Raw genomic sequence first — 19,129 nt, forward strand, 5'->3', positions numbered from 1 at the left:
TGTATAAAAAGATTATTAATTTATATATAAGAATGACTTATGTGTTTTTTTAAATGTATTATTTTATAAATTTAATTAATTATTAATTTATCATGTTGATCTTTAAAAATATTATTTAATCGAGATTATTAATTTATCAAGTATTAGTTTATAAAAAATTTATTATAATTAAAATAATAAATACGGCATGGGCTTTTTCTATGCTTTAGAAAAATAATTTTGCCTCTGTTCATGACTGTACTTTTTAATAAACATTTAGTGCTGAGGAGGAAAATGTGCAAATCATGCCACTCCCACGTGAATAACATGTTGCCATTCCTAAAAGCTGAGAGGGTTTCCCATATTCTAAATTTCTTAAAATCCACTAGCTGGGCAAATAGACTGGTTGGAGCTACAGTAAAAGAATATCTAATTTTTAAAATGAAGCATTATTAAAAGTACCTAATTCCTATTCATGTAGTAAAATTTTATTAAATTTATGTATTAAGTTAATAAATTCTTATTGTAATCTTGTTAACAACTTTTATTTGAAACTTTTGCTTTTTACTAACTTTCCATCAACCCATTTAGCTTTTATTAATAAAGTTTAGCCTGGTTCAGATTTAAGTTGTTTTAGAAATCAAGTCAAGCAAAAACTTAAGATACTTGCAATAAAAAAGATGAAAAAAATAAAAACATAACACTTAAAAAAAAATTTGGACTATTTTAAAAATTTTAAATTAGATTTTATTTTTTTATTATATTAAATTAAAGTTTTATATTAGCTTGTATATTATTTTATAACAAATGATTGATTAATTATCGTTAATCAAAATAATATTTTATTATTTTATACTCATATAGTGTTGACATGGCATGTTGATTTGTTATGATTGAAAATAATGAAACGTATTAACGTGATTATGTAACAATCTCATCTTTATTTAATTCAATATATATATATATATATATATATATAGATTTGATAAAATTGAATAAAAAATTATTTAAATTTTTTTAAATAATTTAAAATTTTATAAAAATATTATGTAAATAAAAAAAAGTCAAGGTGGTCCTCATTCTTCAATTATTACTACACGATAAAGGATGCATTTCAAATTAATTAATCACCCCGCAAATCATTGTTCCAGAAATTCTAAAGAATGCTATCATTCTCTCTATATATACAGAAGGGCTATTGCATATTGGTTACACGAGAATTATAGAAGCTGATAGCATTCTTTAACGTTTATTGCATCTATTTTCTGCAATCATGAAATCTTTCCTTTCTTTCTTTGCACTCCTGTCACTTCTCCTGGTAAGCTGTGCAAGTTCATTAAGCAAACTCACAATATTCAACGTCCACTTTCTTCCTTTATATCACTCGATGATTCTTTTAATGCTTTAATGATCAGCATTTTATGCATGTGAGATTGTAAAGCATAAGCAGGAAACATACATGCAAAAATTTGGAAACCAGTAATGCAAAAACAACCCAATGATCAGTACTCTTCGATATACTGTCTAGGAACCAAGACTGCTTAATCAATCGCCCTGGATCTTTGCCTATATATATGTTGTTTTGAAATTGTTTTTTAATGAATTGATTATGCAGTTCGCTGACACCATAGCAGCAGCTAGGAAAGATGCCGGGGAATATTGGAGAGCTGCAATGAGAGACCAAGCAATGCCAGAAGCAATTGAAGCCCTTGCTCGGATTGATGCAGCTACCTCCTCCAAGGAGAAAACAAACTGTCATACACCTACGAGCTTTGAGCTGAAGGAAGAGAAGATTATCGTCGAGGATTTTCAACCAAGGCCCAACAAAGGAGAGAAGAAGCCATTTACTGATGATTTCGATCCAAGGCCAAACATCTCTGCCTATGGTGACGATGCTGATCTGAAATCAGAGAAATCATCATCATTTGCTAAAGAAAGGCCGAACATCTCTGCTTACGATGACGATGCTGATCTTAAAGGAGAGAAAAAATCATTCGTTAGTGATGTTGAACCAGAGTCTAACGTCTCCGTTTACCATGATTGAAAAGGGGAACTGAACAAACCTTCGGGTTGAATTAATATCTAGTAGGAATCAATGGCCTAGTGGCACTCTACGTCTGGTTTGTGTTATAGGTAAATGTTCTGTCATAAATAAGTCTTTTATGTGTTCTCATAGGAACACAAGTAAGAGGAAAACCGAGATGGTATGTGATGCTATGTCTGTGAAGATCAATGTTATTGTAAGAAAATTTGGTATTTTGAGAATTATCTAGTTGTTCTTAATCCACTATTATGAGCATATACATTGCTAGTTGTTAAACTTAATTTGTCAATATTGACATATATATATATATATAGGCATTTTAAAAAATAACTCTTAAAAATGAGATATTTTCAAAAATAATCTCTTTTATAATTTTAATTATTTTTAATCAAATTGGATAAAATTACTCTTAATGAAATTACACATTAAGATGTTACACACCATGACAGAAACATGTCACACGCTATGGTTAGGTTGTTATACGCCATGTACAAAAACGTGTGACACGTCATGGTTAGATTGTTACACGCTATGTACAAAAACATGTTGCATGTCATGATTAGGTTGTTATACGTCATGTACAAAAACGTGTGACACGTTATGGTTAAGTTGTTAAACGCTATGTAAAAATATGTTACATGCCATGGTTAGGTTGTTACATACTATGTTAAAAAAAATACTGTTATTACACGTCATATATAAAAACATGTTGCACGCTATGGTTAAAAAAAAGTTGTTACATGTAATGTTGAAAAAAAATACTGTTATTACACGCCATGTTGAAAAAATATTATTGTTACATGTCATATTCAAAAACATTTTGTTACACTATAATGCCTAAATTGTGGTTGTTACTTACAAACCAAAACTTTAAATCTTCTCAACTCTCTTTATTTTTTTTGTTTTTTATTTTTTTGATAATTTGACACAGATTAAAGTGTTTCGAGCATGTTTTTATAAATCAAAACACAAATTTTCTTATCTAAAACACCTATTTTGAGTAAAAATCGAAAAAAATTTCATTGAAAATCTAAATTTATAAATTTTAAAATTTTGAGTTTATTGATGTCTAGATCTTGAATTGATCCGATTAAAAGCTATTTCAAATATCTGTTATCATTTCTACTATTTAGTTTTATCTGAAATACTTAAAAATTAAATTCTTCAAATAGTCATCCATTCAAGCACATCAAAATTATCGTTTGGTGTCTTCAAAGTGTTGGAAAGAGAAATCTGAAAGCGCAAGAGAAAGAAATCGAGAGCATAGAAGACGAATGACGAAGAAAGAAATCGATAAAATTAAAGAAAATGGGATGTTGAGAGTGAAATCGAAAGTATAAATGAGGAAAAATTCTGATGAATGGTTTAATTTATTTGAAATAATTTTAAGGATATTTTTATCAAGTCATGACTAAATATATCTAAAAACAGTTAAATTTATTTTGATGTTATTTTTTAAATGCTCTTATTAAGAAAGGTTATTCCTCATAATTTGCTCATTTATATATAAAGAGAGAGAAAGAGAGAGAGGAAATGTTCTTGATTGGTAACACTTTCAATAAAATTTAATAATTTTTGTATTTAAATGTATATTCGATACATTATTGGTTTATAATTTCCCATATACAATGAAAGTGAATTAATATAATTTATTATATATGAGAATAAATGTTTTAATTAAAAATTTTGAGAATGTAGTACTAGTTGTAATTCATTGATAATTTCTTTTATATATACAAATATACTAAAACCTTACAAATCCTAAATTGTTTGATAATAAATTAATCTTACATATTGTTTGCAAGAATTTAAGCAAACAGCTCTTTTCTTTTTCCCTTTTTTTTTGTCATAAAAAAATCCAATAAAGGACAGAATCTATTTGCATATTTATCAATAGAATAAATAAGGAAATTTGCAACTTTGTTTACCTAATTTCTTCAGCTAAAATAAATTTAAAATGGTACACGTATAAATTTGCTTTGCTCTACATAAAATATTGTGGCTTTGCCAAAAGACAAAAAAAAATTATTTATCCAAAAAATTGAAAAGAAAACCTGAAAATTGTTGGATGGGAACAATCTGGTGCAATTATTCACACCGGCACAATATTGCACTTTCAGGGAAAAAGTTTTACATTTCAACATCCGCACAGATCCCAATGCAAACGAATCATTCAACGGCACAGAATGACCATCAAATTAACGTCTTATCACTAATTGTGAACCGCCACTGCAGACGACAATTATTATTTCTTTTAATTTGTGAAAACGCTTTTGTTAGCGTGGAAGCAACAAAATCCCACCCTGGCAATAGCAAAATCCCAAAGGCACACAGCAACAAAATTCACACTGAACCGACTCAAAACCCTTTTCCAGAAAACCAAACCCCCCGACCCGTGATGGAGGAGAAACGCCGGGACGCGGGGAACTCACCGGCGGGCCAGCTCAGCCGAGCAGGAGCCGTCATCAACACGCCGTCGAGCAGGAGCACAGAAGAGAAAAGCTAATTCTCTTTCAGGGTCCAGCTCTTCATCAACGCCGTCGAAACGGACTGCTCGAGAGAAGTCAAACTTGATCTCCCACTCTCTGATCAACCATAATGGTCCTTTAACTAGGGCTCGCCAAGGGCGCCTAGTGGCAACCTAGCGTTGGGTTTCGGTTTGGGATCGGTTGGTGTGAAGCTTGAGAAACGAGTTTGGTGAAAGAGAGTGTGAAGGCTGAAGACTTGGAGAGAGTTGAACAAGGCAAGTGAAGAGTGGGAGGCTTTGGAAGCGAAAATTGAGGCTGAGTTTGAGGCTGTTAGATCTCGTGATAGTAATGCGCATGTGGTTCCTAATCATTGCGGTAAGTTTTTCTTTCTTTTCAAATTTTTTTGTTTGGTTGATGGGAAAATGGGAGGAAAGGAAAGGAAAGTTGAAGCTTTTCTTTTGAAATTTTAGTTAGGTGTGGGACGTTGGGGGGGAGGGGGGGTGTTAGTGCAAGGGAGAAATTTTGTGGAATTTTTTTTTTGTTTTGTGTGAGTAAAGTAATATTTCTTAGGTAGTTGTTAAATTGGGTATTTTATTTATTTGTTTCTGTATGATAATATTGAATGTTCCTAGAAAGTCCTTATCTTTGTGCCTTGGGAGAGGATTTATTAGTTGTTTTTCACTTGGCCTTTAGAAAAAGAAGGCAAGGATTTCGTTATGTTTCTATGCATGTGAGTGCTTTCACTGAGCCCTAGTATTAGATCTCAATGCAGTTTGACGATTGCTATTTTGAAAAAGAAAGATTCGAAATGGAAGGTTGTGAAAATGTTAATTCCATTGTAATTCCTGATTTTTATGGTATCTCTCAAGGAAACGATAATAAGTGTGCATTCAATTTCTTGTGCTCACTTATTAGTAGCCGTGCAAGAGAATGTTGATCTTAGTTATTATCATCAGATTGCTGTAGGTCTCTAAATGAATTGGCTTCATTGGGAGCCTCTTATTCTGATGCTGTAAAGAATGAAGGAGAAGAAAATGAAATATTAGATTCTTTGGTGTTTCCTTTTGTTGTCAGTTTGAGTATTCACCCTTCTCTTTGTACTCACAGGATGGTTTTCATGGACAAAAGTTCACAATCTGGAGGAGTGTGTCTTGCCTTCTTTCTTTAATGGGAAATCCCCAATACGTACCCCTGATGTGTACATGGAGATACGTAATTGGATTATGAAGAAATTTCATGCAAATCCAAGTATGCAAATTGAGTTGAAAGATCTGTCGGATCTTGAAGTTGGTGACATGGACGCAAGGCAGGAGGTATTGGAGTTCCTGGACTACTGGGGTTTGATTAACTTCCATCCATTCCTTCCAGTTGATTCTGCTGTGCCCACTGCCAATAGTGATGGGATGGCCAAAAAGGATTCCTTACTTGAAAAATTGTTTCGCTTTGAGGCAATTGAATCACGCCCACCAGTTGTTCCCGGGCCTAGCCTTTCAACTCCATCTGTACCATATGGGTTTCTTCCAGAGTCTGCAATTGTTGAGGACTTGGTCAGACCTGAGGGGCCAGCTGTTGAGTACCATTGCAATTCTTGTTCAGCTGATTGCTCCCGGAAACGCTACCATTGCCAGAAGCAGGTTAGTTACTGACCAATAAATAATTGTCTGAACCTCAAATTATTTAGTTCACTATGCAAGAGCAAAATTACTGCACTAGTTATGTCTGTCCAAGCAGACATATGTGCACACTTGTTCCTTATGGTGGTAGTCAATGGTTTAATCTTGCTTGGATTAAATTGATACATACATACACACACAGACACACGCACACACACACTCACTTTTGTTTATTTTCCAACGAGTCTTATATTTCTACGAGAGTAAGAGGGAATTCTACTTCTAAAAAATGTAAATTTGTACGACGCCTTTTGGTCAAGCCAAGTGGTAAGGAAATCTACAAGCCTTTTTAGCTACAGCTCTCCATCCAAGTGGTATCGAAATGGGTGTTCAGCAAATAAGAAATCACAATACTTAGCACCACCTGCATAGTCTGTTTTATGCTTGATTCATTATTTACTAACAATAACGCTATGAGCCTATGATCCGTGAATCTTTGTATGAAATGAATGGTCATAATGCGAATATAACTAATTTAGTAAACTGGGTTCCCATCTTCTTATGATGCTGATTATGTTTGTATTTGACAGGCAGATTTTGACTTATGTTCTGATTGCTTTAGCAATGGGAAGTTCGGCTCCGGCATGTCTTCTTCAGATTTTATTCTCATGGAGCCTGCTGAGGCCCCTGGTCTTAGTGGCGGCAAGTGGACAGATCAGGAAACCCTCCTTCTCCTTGAGGCACTTGAACTCTATAAAGAAAACTGGAATGAGATTGCGGAGCATGTTGCTACAAAAACCAAAGCTCAATGCATACTGCACTTTGTTCAAATGCCAATTGAGGACGTATTCTATAATTGTGACAATAATATAGATAACAATTCCAAAGAATCTACTGGACCTGCTGCAATGAGTGATGAAACATCTGTCTCTAAAGATGTCTCTGAAAAGACAGGGAGCAAGACTACTCCTCAAGAGGATCAGGCCCAGACTACATCGATGGAAACTTCAAAACCTGAAGATGAAAACGAAGTGAGAGTTAGTGTGGAAACGTTGAAACCAGAAACTGGAACTGATGCTAAAGTTGATCCAGAAACATCAAAGCCAGAAGAAACTAATGAAGCAAAGGGTGGACAAGACACAAATGAAAACTGTGCACTTATCGCTCTAAGGGAGGCATTTGAAGCTGTTGGTTATATTTTAACGTCTGAAAGCTCACTCTCATTTGCTGATGTGGGAAATCCTGTCATGGCATTGGTAAGTTGAACATTTAAGTACATAATTAGGTTTTTATCAATCGATGTATATGAAGGGGAAACTGAGTTTATTTAGCATTTTGAATATATCAATTTTGTACATGGCTTCTGAAATAACCTTATTATCTTAAAAATTTTTCAGGGAATCATTTATTTGTGCTTTTAGAATAATTTTAAATGGTTTATTGAGTTTGCTCCATATGAAAAGTTATATGTTGATGGATGTACTTCAAAATGTAAAATATGCTGTTGGAAAGGGTTGAGGACATGACTTGACGTGGCTGTACTTATACCTTTCAAGCTGCTTCTTTACCTGCTAATGAAACAATTGAACCAGTCTTTTGATTCTATTTAGGTGACTGTTGGCAGTTATTTTTCATGAAATTATTGTCAAGCATCCTTGGACTTACATTCAGATTTTCTGATCCTCCAAAATAAAAGTTTCGGTGGCTTGCTTGATCAGCAAATGAATGATCAAACCACAAAATTCTGTTCTATGGCATTTTGCTTTTCTGCACATTGGTAACAGTTTTTCATGGTCATTTTTTCCTCATTCTTATAAATGATTGTTATGCTATACTGAATTCTCATTAATCTATCACATGCCTCTTGAAGTCCTTTATTAGTCTATTACATGCTTTGTACTTGTTTATGAACGATCTCATCACTTCTGGTACCATAAATTTGCTTCATTAAACTTTGCAACTTTTTCTCTTGAAAATGTTTATAAATACTTATCCTCTGTCCATTTGGTGGTGATGTATGACAACTTTATGTATCTCTCATTGCAGGCAGGTTTTTTTGCACAGCTGGTTGGACCCAAGATTGCTGCTGCTTCAGCCCAAAGTTCACTGAAATCCTTATCAGGTAGTTCTCCCAGTGTTCAACTGGCTGCAAGGAACTGCTTTCTTTTGGAAGATCCTCCAGATGACAAGGAACCAAATGCTTCTGAAAGGTATGTTAACCTATTTCAAGCTTATAATTCCTTAGCAATTTCTGAATATTGTATCTGATGTTAGTAAGAGATTGGCAGTGTTGTCAATGGTATGGCTAATCGGGATGCTCAGAATGTGGAAAACCTGGAAGAAAAAAGCCCCAAGGAGGATAAGTCTACCCCAGTTCTGGATCAGAAAAATTCATTGAGCAACCATGGTGACCAAAACGCTGAAGTTTCTGTTCCTGAAGAAAAGGTGACATCAGCTTCACCTAATGAGCTATCCACCGATAAAAAAGAGCCAAACACTTTAGCAACTAATGAGGAAGATAAAGAGGCTAATTTGAATGAATCCAGCATTATTGATCAATCAAAGGATCATCAACCAAGCTTAATGAAGGAATCAGATAACTTGGCTTCCCAGGTTTTGCTAAGTTCTGTCGAGGAGACAGGGGGGAAGGAAACCTTAGTGGAAGAGCCTTCTCAGCCTACAGAGTCAGTGAAGGAAGTGGACATGACTGACTCTATTCCATTGGAAAAGAATGAACCTTGTGATGCAGCTGTATCAAAGCCAGTTGGAGAGCTATCTGAACCAGCAGAGGCTTTACAAAATGTAGAGACAGTTCCTGGTTCTCCATCCAGAGGGAAGAATGAGCAACAACCAGTTAAATCAACTTCTGTTGGAGAACCTACACAGCCTACAGAGGTATCAAATGATGTTGAAATGGTGTCTGATTCACAACCATTAGAAAGGAGTGAGCCTCATCAATTAGTCACATCAAATAATTTGAACGAAAATGGAGCAACCACAGGTTTTTCTTCTTTTCTCTATAAATGTCTTGTTTGGAGTGTGGAAGTTATGGGAACAGTAGCCAGTTGTACTGAAAATGCTAGTTACTAACTTACGGGAATATGTAGAAATATTTAACAAGTCTGATTTAAAATATAAATGCTGAAAGCAATGCTTGGTTCTATGAGATTAAGCATATTATGTCTTCCTTAATTTTATGCAGAGCAGCTTGGAAAATTGAACCTTGATAGATGGTGATGTTTTTACAATGTTCACTAAAAGATAAATGGCATATTAACTGCCAGTAGGAAAAATGCGTACTTTTTTATTGTGTCTCATCATATTATTGTTCTTTGCAGATGAGATTAAAGAAGGTAAAAACAAGAACCATGATGCTACAGAGACAATAGGTGATCTTAGCATTGATAAATTAAAGCGTGCTGCAGTTACAGCACTCTCAGCAGCAACAGTGAAGGCAAAACTTCTGGCAGACCAGGAAGAGGACCAAATTCGACAACTTACTACATCATTAATAGAAAAGCAGGTAGTTTCATTGCAAAGTCCATGCAGTCTCCTTTTTCTATATTTCCAACTTGAGCAAAATCTAAGTTTTTGGAGGCTTTACTATGCAGTTACATAAGATGGAAACCAAATTAGCTTCCTTCAATGAAATGGAGGGTGTCATAATGAGGGTGAAGGAGCAATTGGACAGGTCAAGGCAGAGGCTTTACCATGAGCGAGCACAGATAATAGCTGCTCGACTGGGCTTGCCAGCTTCCTCATCTAGAGCAATGCCACCTACAAGTACTGCAAATAGAATTGCAGCAAACTTCGCAAATTCTGTTGCAAGGCCTCCTATGAGCATGACTGCCCCAAGGCCACCAATGTCAAGACCCATGGGGCCTATGGCTCCTACCCCTCCCAACTCATTTGTATCCACAACAGTTGCAGGAAGTTCAATTCGGCCTGCTAGCTCGGATAATCTTTCTTCAGTTGGATCAAAGTAGTCTCTATTCAGATTACTTGTGAATAGAAAATTTTCATCCATTCTTATACAACAGCCATCTATCATGAGGTTTACCAGGTGAGTATCTCTTTTTTTGTTGTGGTTTTTGTTCTTGTTATTGTTGCCGGTCTTTTTAAGTGCTTTCAAAAACTTTTGAGTTTCACCCAGCTGAATTGTAGCAAACTCATTTTGGTGTTTTTCCTGTGATAATTTCAGCCACAGCATTGATTATCTCTGAGCAATCCAGAAGCCACCTCATACATTACATATTCAGCTGGCAATGGCATCTCATCATCATACGAGGAAGGAGCAGATGCTTGTTGTTCTCCCCTGCAGGGCTACCATTACTGGGGCTTCGATCCTATTTAAGTCAAAATGGTTGAGTCTTCTAACTTGGAATTTTCTTCTTGTGTTTGTATTTTTGTAAGGTTAGTTGATAAATTTAGTTAGTGCAAATTAAACATCCATAACCTTTACCAATTCTTGGGCATCTTAAGGTGCAAGTGTGGGAGATGTAACTGATGTATTCCATTTATGAATATGGGCAGAGACGTCTTAATATTATAAAAATGATGTAAATCTTTGAATCGGATCTCCCTTGTCTCTGCTGTTCTCTGGATGAGTAGCTCCCCTCTTCCATTTAGGTTTTGAATGAGTTGTAGCATTAAGACTTCCTTTACCGGAAAAATCTAGTCAAATCGCAAGGCATAAAGACATAAACCCTAGGGATTTGCAAGCGAGACGATGGGTGAGAATTCTTCTATCTACAGTGAATCAGTCAGTATTCATTGGACCAATGTTTTGGTTGCGGAACATCCGATGCTTCTTCCTTTTCAAATCCTTTTTTGAAAACCAAAATTCCGTACATTTGCGCTCTTCCTGATAGTAAAGCGGGAAAGTTAGCATTAACACAGCTTTCAGCTACAGGTGAAACAGGACACAATCCATCCTCGCTCGAAAAAATTTGAACATTTCTTGGGAACAATACTCGGACAGTGCTGAATAATGAACAACTTAAAGCATTACCAAAGCACCAGACAACTAAATCCAGCCACCATTAACAGACCATTTTGTTTCTCTCCACACACACTAATGTACAGTGTAGCGTCATACAAATCCATAAAAATGATTGGAAAGGTCAAATCATTCGTAACACTTATAAAGACATTTATTGCAGCCAAAAAAAAATCACATAGCAACATATTTCAACATTCACATCCCGTTGACCTTGGCCGGCTGCTGCTTGCAACATCAATGGTGTCAGGCAAGTATCTTCATGATCGAAATATCCCACCAGAACAACAAGAGCAAATAAGAATGAAATTGTCAGACTATAAAAAGACAAATGAAGAAAAAACTACTGATAAATAATTTCAGGATCTAAGCTGTTTAACAATTTGCAATCTGCAACTATGGGTCCTCAAAATCAACATGTTATGCAAATATTGTCACCTCTCAAAATATTAATACATAGAAAGATAATTAAATAATGCATGGACTAAGCCAAATTTGGCTCAGCAGATTTAAGACACAGTTGTACTTGCAGCTGCCAATCAAGTTGTTGATTCAAGTACGTATTGAATACCTATATGTAGCAATCGATTACTGTTACAGTTAACACTACTAAAGTACAAGTTTTCAGGTTTTCCCAAAACTCAAAATTAACTAGATATGTTTATGCGTGTATGGATAGGACTGATTATAAGTTTTAACTTACATTTCTTCCTCTTCCCCACTCTTCAGGGCATTCTTTGCTATGCACTGGAAAGCTTCTTCCACATTAACTCCCTCCTTGGCAGAGGTCTCAAAATATGGGATATTTCCTTTAGAGGCACACCACGCTCGTGCCTTTTTCTCAGACACCTAGACAGTCCAGCAGAAGCAGATAATTGAACCTTTGTCAAAGGAGAGAGAGAGTAGTGCCATTGAAGAGGTAGAAAAAATTAAGAAAATACATACCACTCTACTGTTTCCACCATCCACATCAATTTTGTTTCCCAAAACAACAAATGGGAAATTCTCTGGATCTGAAGGGCTTGCCTGCAGGAGGTTTCTCAGATCAGCATTCTTTTACTGAATAAATCATGGAGAGTTTGTTTGACATAATTTCCAGCGGAATTCACAGGGGTTCAGAGTATATACCTGAATAAGGAACTCTTCTCTCCAGTTGTTTAGGTTGTCAAATGATTTCATTGAGTTGACATCATATACAAGAACGCAGCAATCAGCACCACGGTAGAAAGCAACACCTAGGCTCTGGAATCTTTCCTGGCCAGCGGTATCCCAGATCTGGGAAAAGAGAACATCAATGAATTTTGAGCAAAGTGCACACTCAAATAACACAAAAGCTACTATAAAACCCGGAATCATTTTAGAATGCAATGCTACAATTTGCTAGACAAATACTCAATGGTAGTCATAAGGTTGTCTATTGCTAAACCACAGAACCCTGCTTGATGAAGAAAATTCATCCAGTGATCAACCTCAGACCAATTAATGAGCCATCGCATTCTAAATCATTGCAAGATTGCTCATCCTCAACGATATAAATAGAGAAAAAGAAACTTTCAACAAGCCTTTTGATGAATGTAAAAGGAGTGCAACTGGCAGTTTTGTACTAATGAGATCATAGTGCAAAGTAAGATGCATTTGTTTCAGATCTTAAATGCAATTAAGAAATCCTCATTAAGCTCCATTCATATTCCATATGAAGATGTTCAAAACTATGCTTGCTTCATGAGCCACAGATCAAAATCAAGCCTAATACACCATTTTTCAATATGGAAAAATTAAGATCCCGAAAAACAAATGCAACTACTGAAGCAAGCTCATTAAAATGTTAAAATGCTTGCATTCGGGCATTAGAAAAAAGATATTAACTTTATACTAAATCAGATATAGAGAAAAGTAAATATAAATCTAACCTGTAAGGTGAAAAGCCTATCCTCAAACTGCACTTCCTTTGTCAAAAAATCGGCTCCGATCGTAGCCTTATACTGATTGCTAAACTTTTTATTTACATATCTAAAAGCAAAATGTAAAGGCCAACAATACCATAACTCATAGTAATAAAATTTACTATTAATTAATAATTAAATACGACTTCAAATTTTATTAATAACTGGCAAAGACTGCTGCAGGATACTGATTCATCAAAGAAGTCTTCCCTACCCTGTAAATCACAGATCAGTCACAATCATAAACACTGAATCTCTAAAAAAAATTAATTAATAAAAATTTCAAAGAAATTCGCAAGGGAAACTAACAAGGGCTTAACCACAGACGAAACCAGTAATTCGAATCGAAAGATATTTAAAGATCCGTACGGAAAACCCTAGAAATGAATTAAAAGAAAAGCACACACATGCGTCTTGGTATGTATAATTATACGGACAGGTGTAAAAAAGAAAAAGAAAACTAACCCGCTATCGCCGAGGATGATGACCTTCAAGAGGGTTCTACGGCGAGATGGCATCGTACGAAACGGTAAGAAATAGGCGGATCTATAGATATAGACAGGGAAAATTTTCTATATCTAGAAAGAAAGAGTGAGTGAGGGGCTCGTGGACTTGTTTGTCTGACAGAGAAAATTCGAAAGGAAAATTGACTGAATTTTCTAGCCTTTTTTTCCAGGCTTCTTCTACTCTTTTTCTTTTTTCTGTCTCTCTCTTTCTCTCACTGCTAAGTCATGGAAAAGCTGGACTGACCTGTAATTAGGCATTTTTGTAATTATATTTTTGGTTTTTTATTTTTCAAGTGAAATTGGGGGGAAGGTTTGCGTTACAGCTTCGACTGCAGTTTCGTCTAACCCGAGTATCCCATGTGGACTGCTAAACAGACTTGCTGTTGATTGGTCTGTCATTTATCAAATCAATATGTTAAGTAACGCAAGCCTTTCGCGCAGCTCTCGTAGCTCAGTTGGTTAGAGCACCCGTTTAGTAAGCGGGAGGTCTTGAGTTCAACTCTCAACGAGAGCAGTTGCTGTGTTTTTCGGTTTCTTTGTTTATTCCTTATATTTTATCATTTAGGGAAAACCAAAAGTTAGGTTGATAGACTTTCAATTCAATTTAAATAAGAAGAAATTGTATTAAAAAAATAATCAGAAGTATAATTAAGGATAATGTTTTAAAACTTTTCTAAATTATTTTAAAAAATTAAATAAATTTACATTTTTTATAATCTTCAATCAAATTTTTATATTTTTATTTTACATCAAATATATAATTATAATTAATAATTGATTAATTATCATTAATTATAATATTATTTATTATTTTATATTCATGTAGTGCTAAATTAGAGATAAAAATATCACGTGAGCACATTAGCATGTCACATCACAATTTACAACAACATATCAACGGAAGCATCATGCAGTATAAAAAATGACAAGTAATATTTTGATTAATGATAATTACTTAATCGTCAATTATAAGTATCTATTTAACATAAAATAAAAATATAATTAATGCATATATGTAAAGTAACTTCTAAAATTTTTTAAATAATTCAAAAACTTTTTTAAATACTATACCATCAAATTATAATAACACAATATAATATCATTCTACAAATGTGGTTGTTAAGGGTGTAAATATGGGTCGATTTATTGAGTATCGACAGTTGTTATACAATTTTATAGATGTTCAATTGGATGCCTTAACAGGTCTTATATAGGTGAAAATTGCATAACCAACTCCAGAGTAGAAAGGAAGTTGGCCGACAGATAAAATACAACAGAAAACTAATCACCTATGCCTTTTCACTGCTTTACATTACAATTTGTGTTGGCAAAATAAGAGCTTTGACAAACATTGGCAAAATATAACAAAGAAACACACCATCTTATAATTAGAATTCCAAATAGAGATTCTCCTCCATTTAAGGAGATGATTCAGGGAAAGGAAACTCATGGTTCTCACCATGTTTGATGGAGTTATTACTTAGCAAAATCTTTCTTTCCCCCTCCCTCTGAGAATCCTTCTACTTTTTTCCCACAAGTACTCTTTTTCTTTTCTTGTTAATTTTTCAAATTTATATTTGAGTAAATGGGATTCGAGCTAACAGTTTTTGGACTACATTTGTTTTCATTCATGGCTAAGCTTGTGGTATATGTTTTGATAAAGACTAATGTTTCTTTTACTTGCCATTGCAGAGGTTCATAAGGCATCATTTGCAGGGGAAAAGGGGTTTTTCTGGCACCTTTCAAGGGTAAACTTTGTCGGAAATACCCCAAATGGCTTCTTCCCCTGAAGGTTCTCCAAATTCAACATCTATTTCATCACTACCACCACCGTCGTCGCCAATAGTTGACTCAACTCCACCACGACAATCAGCTTCCCCACCACCTGCGCAGGAGTCAAAGTCATCTCCATCATCTTCATCTTCATCCTCTTCACCACCACCACCCCCGTCATCGTCATTATCATCATCACCACCACCACCCTCTTCGTCATCATCATCATCATCGTCACCCCCACCATCACCTCCACCACCAACTAATGATAAAAACAATGGCAGTAATCAAAATAATGCTGCCACAGCTATTCAAACTCCAGCATCACCGCCACCGCTGTCGCCAACACCAAAGTTAGCTACTGAAAATGGCTCACCAACTCGTGCTTCCCCGCCAAGAATATTGTCACCTCCACCTCCAAAATCATCAAATTCATCAACAAGTAGTACATCATCGTCACCGTCTTTGCCAATTATAATAGGTGTTTCAGTTGGCATTGGTTTGTTGCTTATTCTCGTTATAGCGCTCATCATTGCAGTATGCAACAGAAGGAAAAAGAAGTCAAAGTTCGATAATCATATTCAATACCACAAAAATTCTATGCCACCAAACGGTAAATATATTTCAAAATGCAAAAAATGTGACTATCATCTATCTTAAAAAAAGCCATGCCTTCTGATTAAGAATGCGTTAATGGATAGGTGGCGTCGGATATGGAAATGTGTTGAGTCTAAAAAGACAAAACAACATGAACAATGGGTACCAAGCTAATGATTATCACCTTGCCATCAATTTACCACCGCCGCCCGGTGGAAATGCAGGTCGTGGAGGGTGGCCACAAGAACCACAAGGGCAAATACCATCTTTGACAAGTGAAATAAGCTCAAGGTACTTAGGTCAACATGGTTCACTTTTGCCATCCGCATATTCACCTGTGGCTTTAGGGCTTAAACAAAGCACTTTCACCTATGAAGACCTAGCGGTTGCAACCCAAGGGTTCTCTGAAGCTAACTTGTTGGGTCAAGGTGGGTTTGGGTTCGTCCATAAAGGAGTTTTGCCCAATGGCAAAGAAGTAGCTGTTAAAAGTCTCAAATCTGGTAGCGGGCAGGGTGAGCGTGAATTTCAGGCTGAAGTTGAGATTATTAGCCGTGTCCATCATCGCCACCTTGTATCTCTTGATGGGTATTCCATTGCAGGAGATAAAAAGATGTTGGTCTACGAATTCCTGCCTAATAAAACTCTCGAATTCCACCTCCATGGTAGGCAATGGCTACATTACCCTTTATTGGCAATATCACTAACTCACATATAGATTCTGAGAGTAACATAACCGTACGTTAATAAGATTCTTTGATAAAATGGAGATAAGTCAAACTTACATCATGCTAATTCTAAGTGTTCGTATTTAATGGAATCATTGTTTGATTGCAGAGAAAGATCTTCCACCCATGGATTGGCCTACTAGGCTCAAGATTGCACTGGGAGCAGCTAAAGGTCTTGCATATTTGCATGAAGATTGTAAGTAATTTATATAGCATTACTGAACACTGTACCGCACATTCCTTCTTCTTCTCTTCTAACCCATCTGAGGAATGCAGGCCACCCTCGCATTATTCACAGAGACATCAAATCTGCCAACATCCTACTTGATTTCAGTTTTGAAGCCAAGGTATGTCATAACCTTGAAAATATAATTTGATTGGATCGATTTGTATGTTTCAGCTTATTCGAAAATGTTGAATTGCGAAAATAGGTGGCAGATTTTGGGTTGGCTAAACTTTCTCAAGATAACAATACTCATGTCTCAACTCGTGTCATGGGAACATTCGGGTAAGCAAAATTAGTTAGATTCTTTGAATGTACAAGCTTTGGGCTGATATATCTGATTAAAATACCTGATGCAGTTACTTAGCTCCTGAATACGCATCAAGTGGCAAGCTGACAGATAAATCTGATGTTTTCTCCTTTGGTGTTGTGCTCTTGGAATTGATAACTGGACGTCGGCCTTTGGACCTGACTGGGGAGATGGATGAGAGCTTAGTAGATTGGGTGCGACATGTCTCTTTGTTAATAGATAAGCTTTAAGTTTTAACTCGGAGATACTAATAGTGAAAATTTCAACTTTATATGCATTAACAGGCTAGACCCTTATGCGCTAGTGCAATGGAGGATGAAAACTTCAGTCAATTGGTGGATCCACGCTTGGAGAATAATTTTGTCCAACATGAGATGGCACGAATGGTTGCATGTGCTGGTGCATGTGTTAGGCATTCTGCTAGAAGGCGACCAAAAATGCGGCAGGTAAATGAACTCCACATACTTTAGATTTCTGGTCTTGTTAGGAAAAGTTGAGTTACATGTTTAAGCACCTTATTTTCCCTGAATATGATTTGCTACCTAATACTTCATATATATGCACCTACCACCATACCTGAATACTCACTTTGTAAATTTCTATCCATGGGCGAGGCCGAGAAAGGGAGACAAACAATATATTTCAATGCTTCAAAAAAATTCTAAACAGGGCAAGTATTGATCAATCATATGTATGCATGTGAAACAGATTGTGCGGGCACTGGAAGATGATGTTTCAATGGATGACTTAAATGACGCTATGAGACCTGGCCAAAGTTCAAGGTTCAGCTCAATGGCTAGCTATGACTATGATACTAATGCCCATGGTATAGACATGAAGAAGATTAGGAAAATGGCCTTGGACTGCCAAGACTACGGAAGTAGCGACTATGGTAATACGAGTGAATACGGGCTCAATCCTTCTTCCTCTAGCAGCGACTCAAGTGGAAATATAAGCCGGAGGCAACGTTTGTAAAACTTGAAATTATCAAAGACATAATCCCTTATTGCAATGCCCTTGGCTTAGGTTTGATATACTTCCAAACAGGCATTTGATTGAAAAAAACAAAGGGATTTTGGATAGGATGCACACTTACAAACTCATAAATATATTTTTTGTTGTTATAGCTATTCGTGATGGTTGAATGTAGTTATGAAGTTTGAAGTTTATGTATATGTCTTTATATTATATCTTACGATATCTTGAATGTTAATTTTAAAAAGCATTTTATGTATATGCTTTTAAATAAATTATCTATAAATTTTTTTATATTATTATTATACCGTGTTTTTAAACTTTTAGTTTTCCATTATAGTATTTTCAAACACATTTAATTTCATAATTAGTTTAAAATTCGTAACTTTTAATTACTCCTTTGATTATGAAAATTGTATCAGGTGTAATTATTATTGATATTTTGGTTCACTTGTATTAAATATTTTATGGAGTAATTAAATATGTTTTTAGCTAAAATACTAAATTGAATAACTTTAAGATAATTTAAGAATTATATTGTATACATAACTTTTGTGTATTTTAGATTTAAAATTTTTGAGAGATCATAGATTTTAGATTTGAATTTGGAGATTTAGCTTCAAGGGTCTTATGCTTTGATATTCAGAATCTTAATTTTAATTAATCAAATTTAAATATTATCTTTATTTATTTAAAGTTAAATTGAATACTCAATAAATGAATTTTTATTGATCCCAATTAGATATTACATAAAGGGACAAAATACATGACACATATGTAAATTTTAATTGATCCAATTATATGTCTTTAAGATAATTAATCAATAAATTAATTTTTTTATAATTATTTATACATGTCTTCATATATAAATACCATGCTTTAAAAGACCGGAAGGCATTCCAGTGACCCAAACATCGTGATTCCGCCAGTGCATCGATCTCCCGGTCTTAGAAATCATAATACCCAGGGGCACT

The 19,129-nt window shown here is 35.1% G+C and overlaps 4 protein-coding genes and 1 non-coding gene across 5 annotated transcripts; 4 read left to right on the top strand and 1 right to left on the bottom strand.

The window, feature by feature from the left end:
• The first annotated feature begins 1,143 nt into the window (after positions 1-1,143).
• Positions 1,144-2,245, top strand: LOC110418621 (uncharacterized). The gene is made up of 2 exons (XM_021431398.1): positions 1,144-1,297; positions 1,595-2,245. Exons 1-2 carry the CDS (start codon positions 1,253-1,255, stop codon positions 2,021-2,023), a joined length of 474 nt encoding a protein of 157 aa, XP_021287073.1. The 5' UTR covers positions 1,144-1,252; the 3' UTR covers positions 2,024-2,245.
• A 2,161-nt stretch (positions 2,246-4,406) lies between these two features.
• On the top strand, positions 4,407-10,683 carry CHB3 (DNA-binding family protein). The gene is given in 12 exon segments (XM_021429902.2): positions 4,407-4,462; positions 4,464-4,648; positions 4,651-4,707; positions 4,710-4,753; positions 4,755-4,866; positions 5,599-6,125; positions 6,695-7,360; positions 8,151-8,314; positions 8,393-9,105; positions 9,443-9,627; positions 9,716-10,167; positions 10,306-10,683. Coding segments are annotated over 11 exon segments (3,069 nt in total). The 5' UTR covers positions 4,407-4,421; the 3' UTR covers positions 10,091-10,167; positions 10,306-10,683.
• Positions 10,684-11,087: 404 nt separating this feature from the next.
• On the bottom strand, positions 11,088-13,800 carry LOC110417530 (ras-related protein Rab7). The gene is made up of 7 exons (XM_021429903.2): positions 13,512-13,800; positions 13,235-13,261; positions 13,014-13,113; positions 12,232-12,378; positions 12,049-12,129; positions 11,807-11,952; positions 11,088-11,361 (listed from the first exon to the last, which is right to left on the bottom strand). The coding sequence occupies exons 1-7, from the start codon at positions 13,562-13,564 to the stop codon at positions 11,295-11,297; spliced, it is 621 nt and encodes a 206-aa protein (XP_021285578.1). The 5' UTR covers positions 13,565-13,800; the 3' UTR covers positions 11,088-11,294.
• A 192-nt stretch (positions 13,801-13,992) lies between these two features.
• Positions 13,993-14,066, top strand: TRNAT-AGU (transfer RNA threonine (anticodon AGU)). Its single transcript has one exon. It is a non-coding gene; the product is annotated as a tRNA-Thr (tRNA).
• Positions 14,067-15,065: 999 nt separating this feature from the next.
• On the top strand, positions 15,066-18,335 carry PERK5 (Protein kinase superfamily protein). The gene is made up of 9 exons (XM_021430705.2): positions 15,066-15,089; positions 15,245-15,938; positions 16,027-16,584; positions 16,757-16,843; positions 16,924-16,994; positions 17,079-17,155; positions 17,230-17,374; positions 17,465-17,626; positions 17,889-18,335. Exons 2-9 carry the CDS (start codon positions 15,326-15,328, stop codon positions 18,153-18,155), a joined length of 1,980 nt encoding a protein of 659 aa, XP_021286380.1. The 5' UTR covers positions 15,066-15,089; positions 15,245-15,325; the 3' UTR covers positions 18,156-18,335.
• The last annotated feature ends 794 nt before the right edge of the window (positions 18,336-19,129 follow it).

The sequence above is a fragment of the Theobroma umbraticum genome, unplaced genomic scaffold (genome assembly GCF_002168275.2).
Source record: "Theobroma umbraticum cultivar Fairchild unplaced genomic scaffold, ASM216827v3 scaffold_50.0, whole genome shotgun sequence".
Lineage (NCBI taxonomy): Eukaryota > Viridiplantae > Streptophyta > Magnoliopsida > Malvales > Malvaceae > Theobroma > Theobroma umbraticum.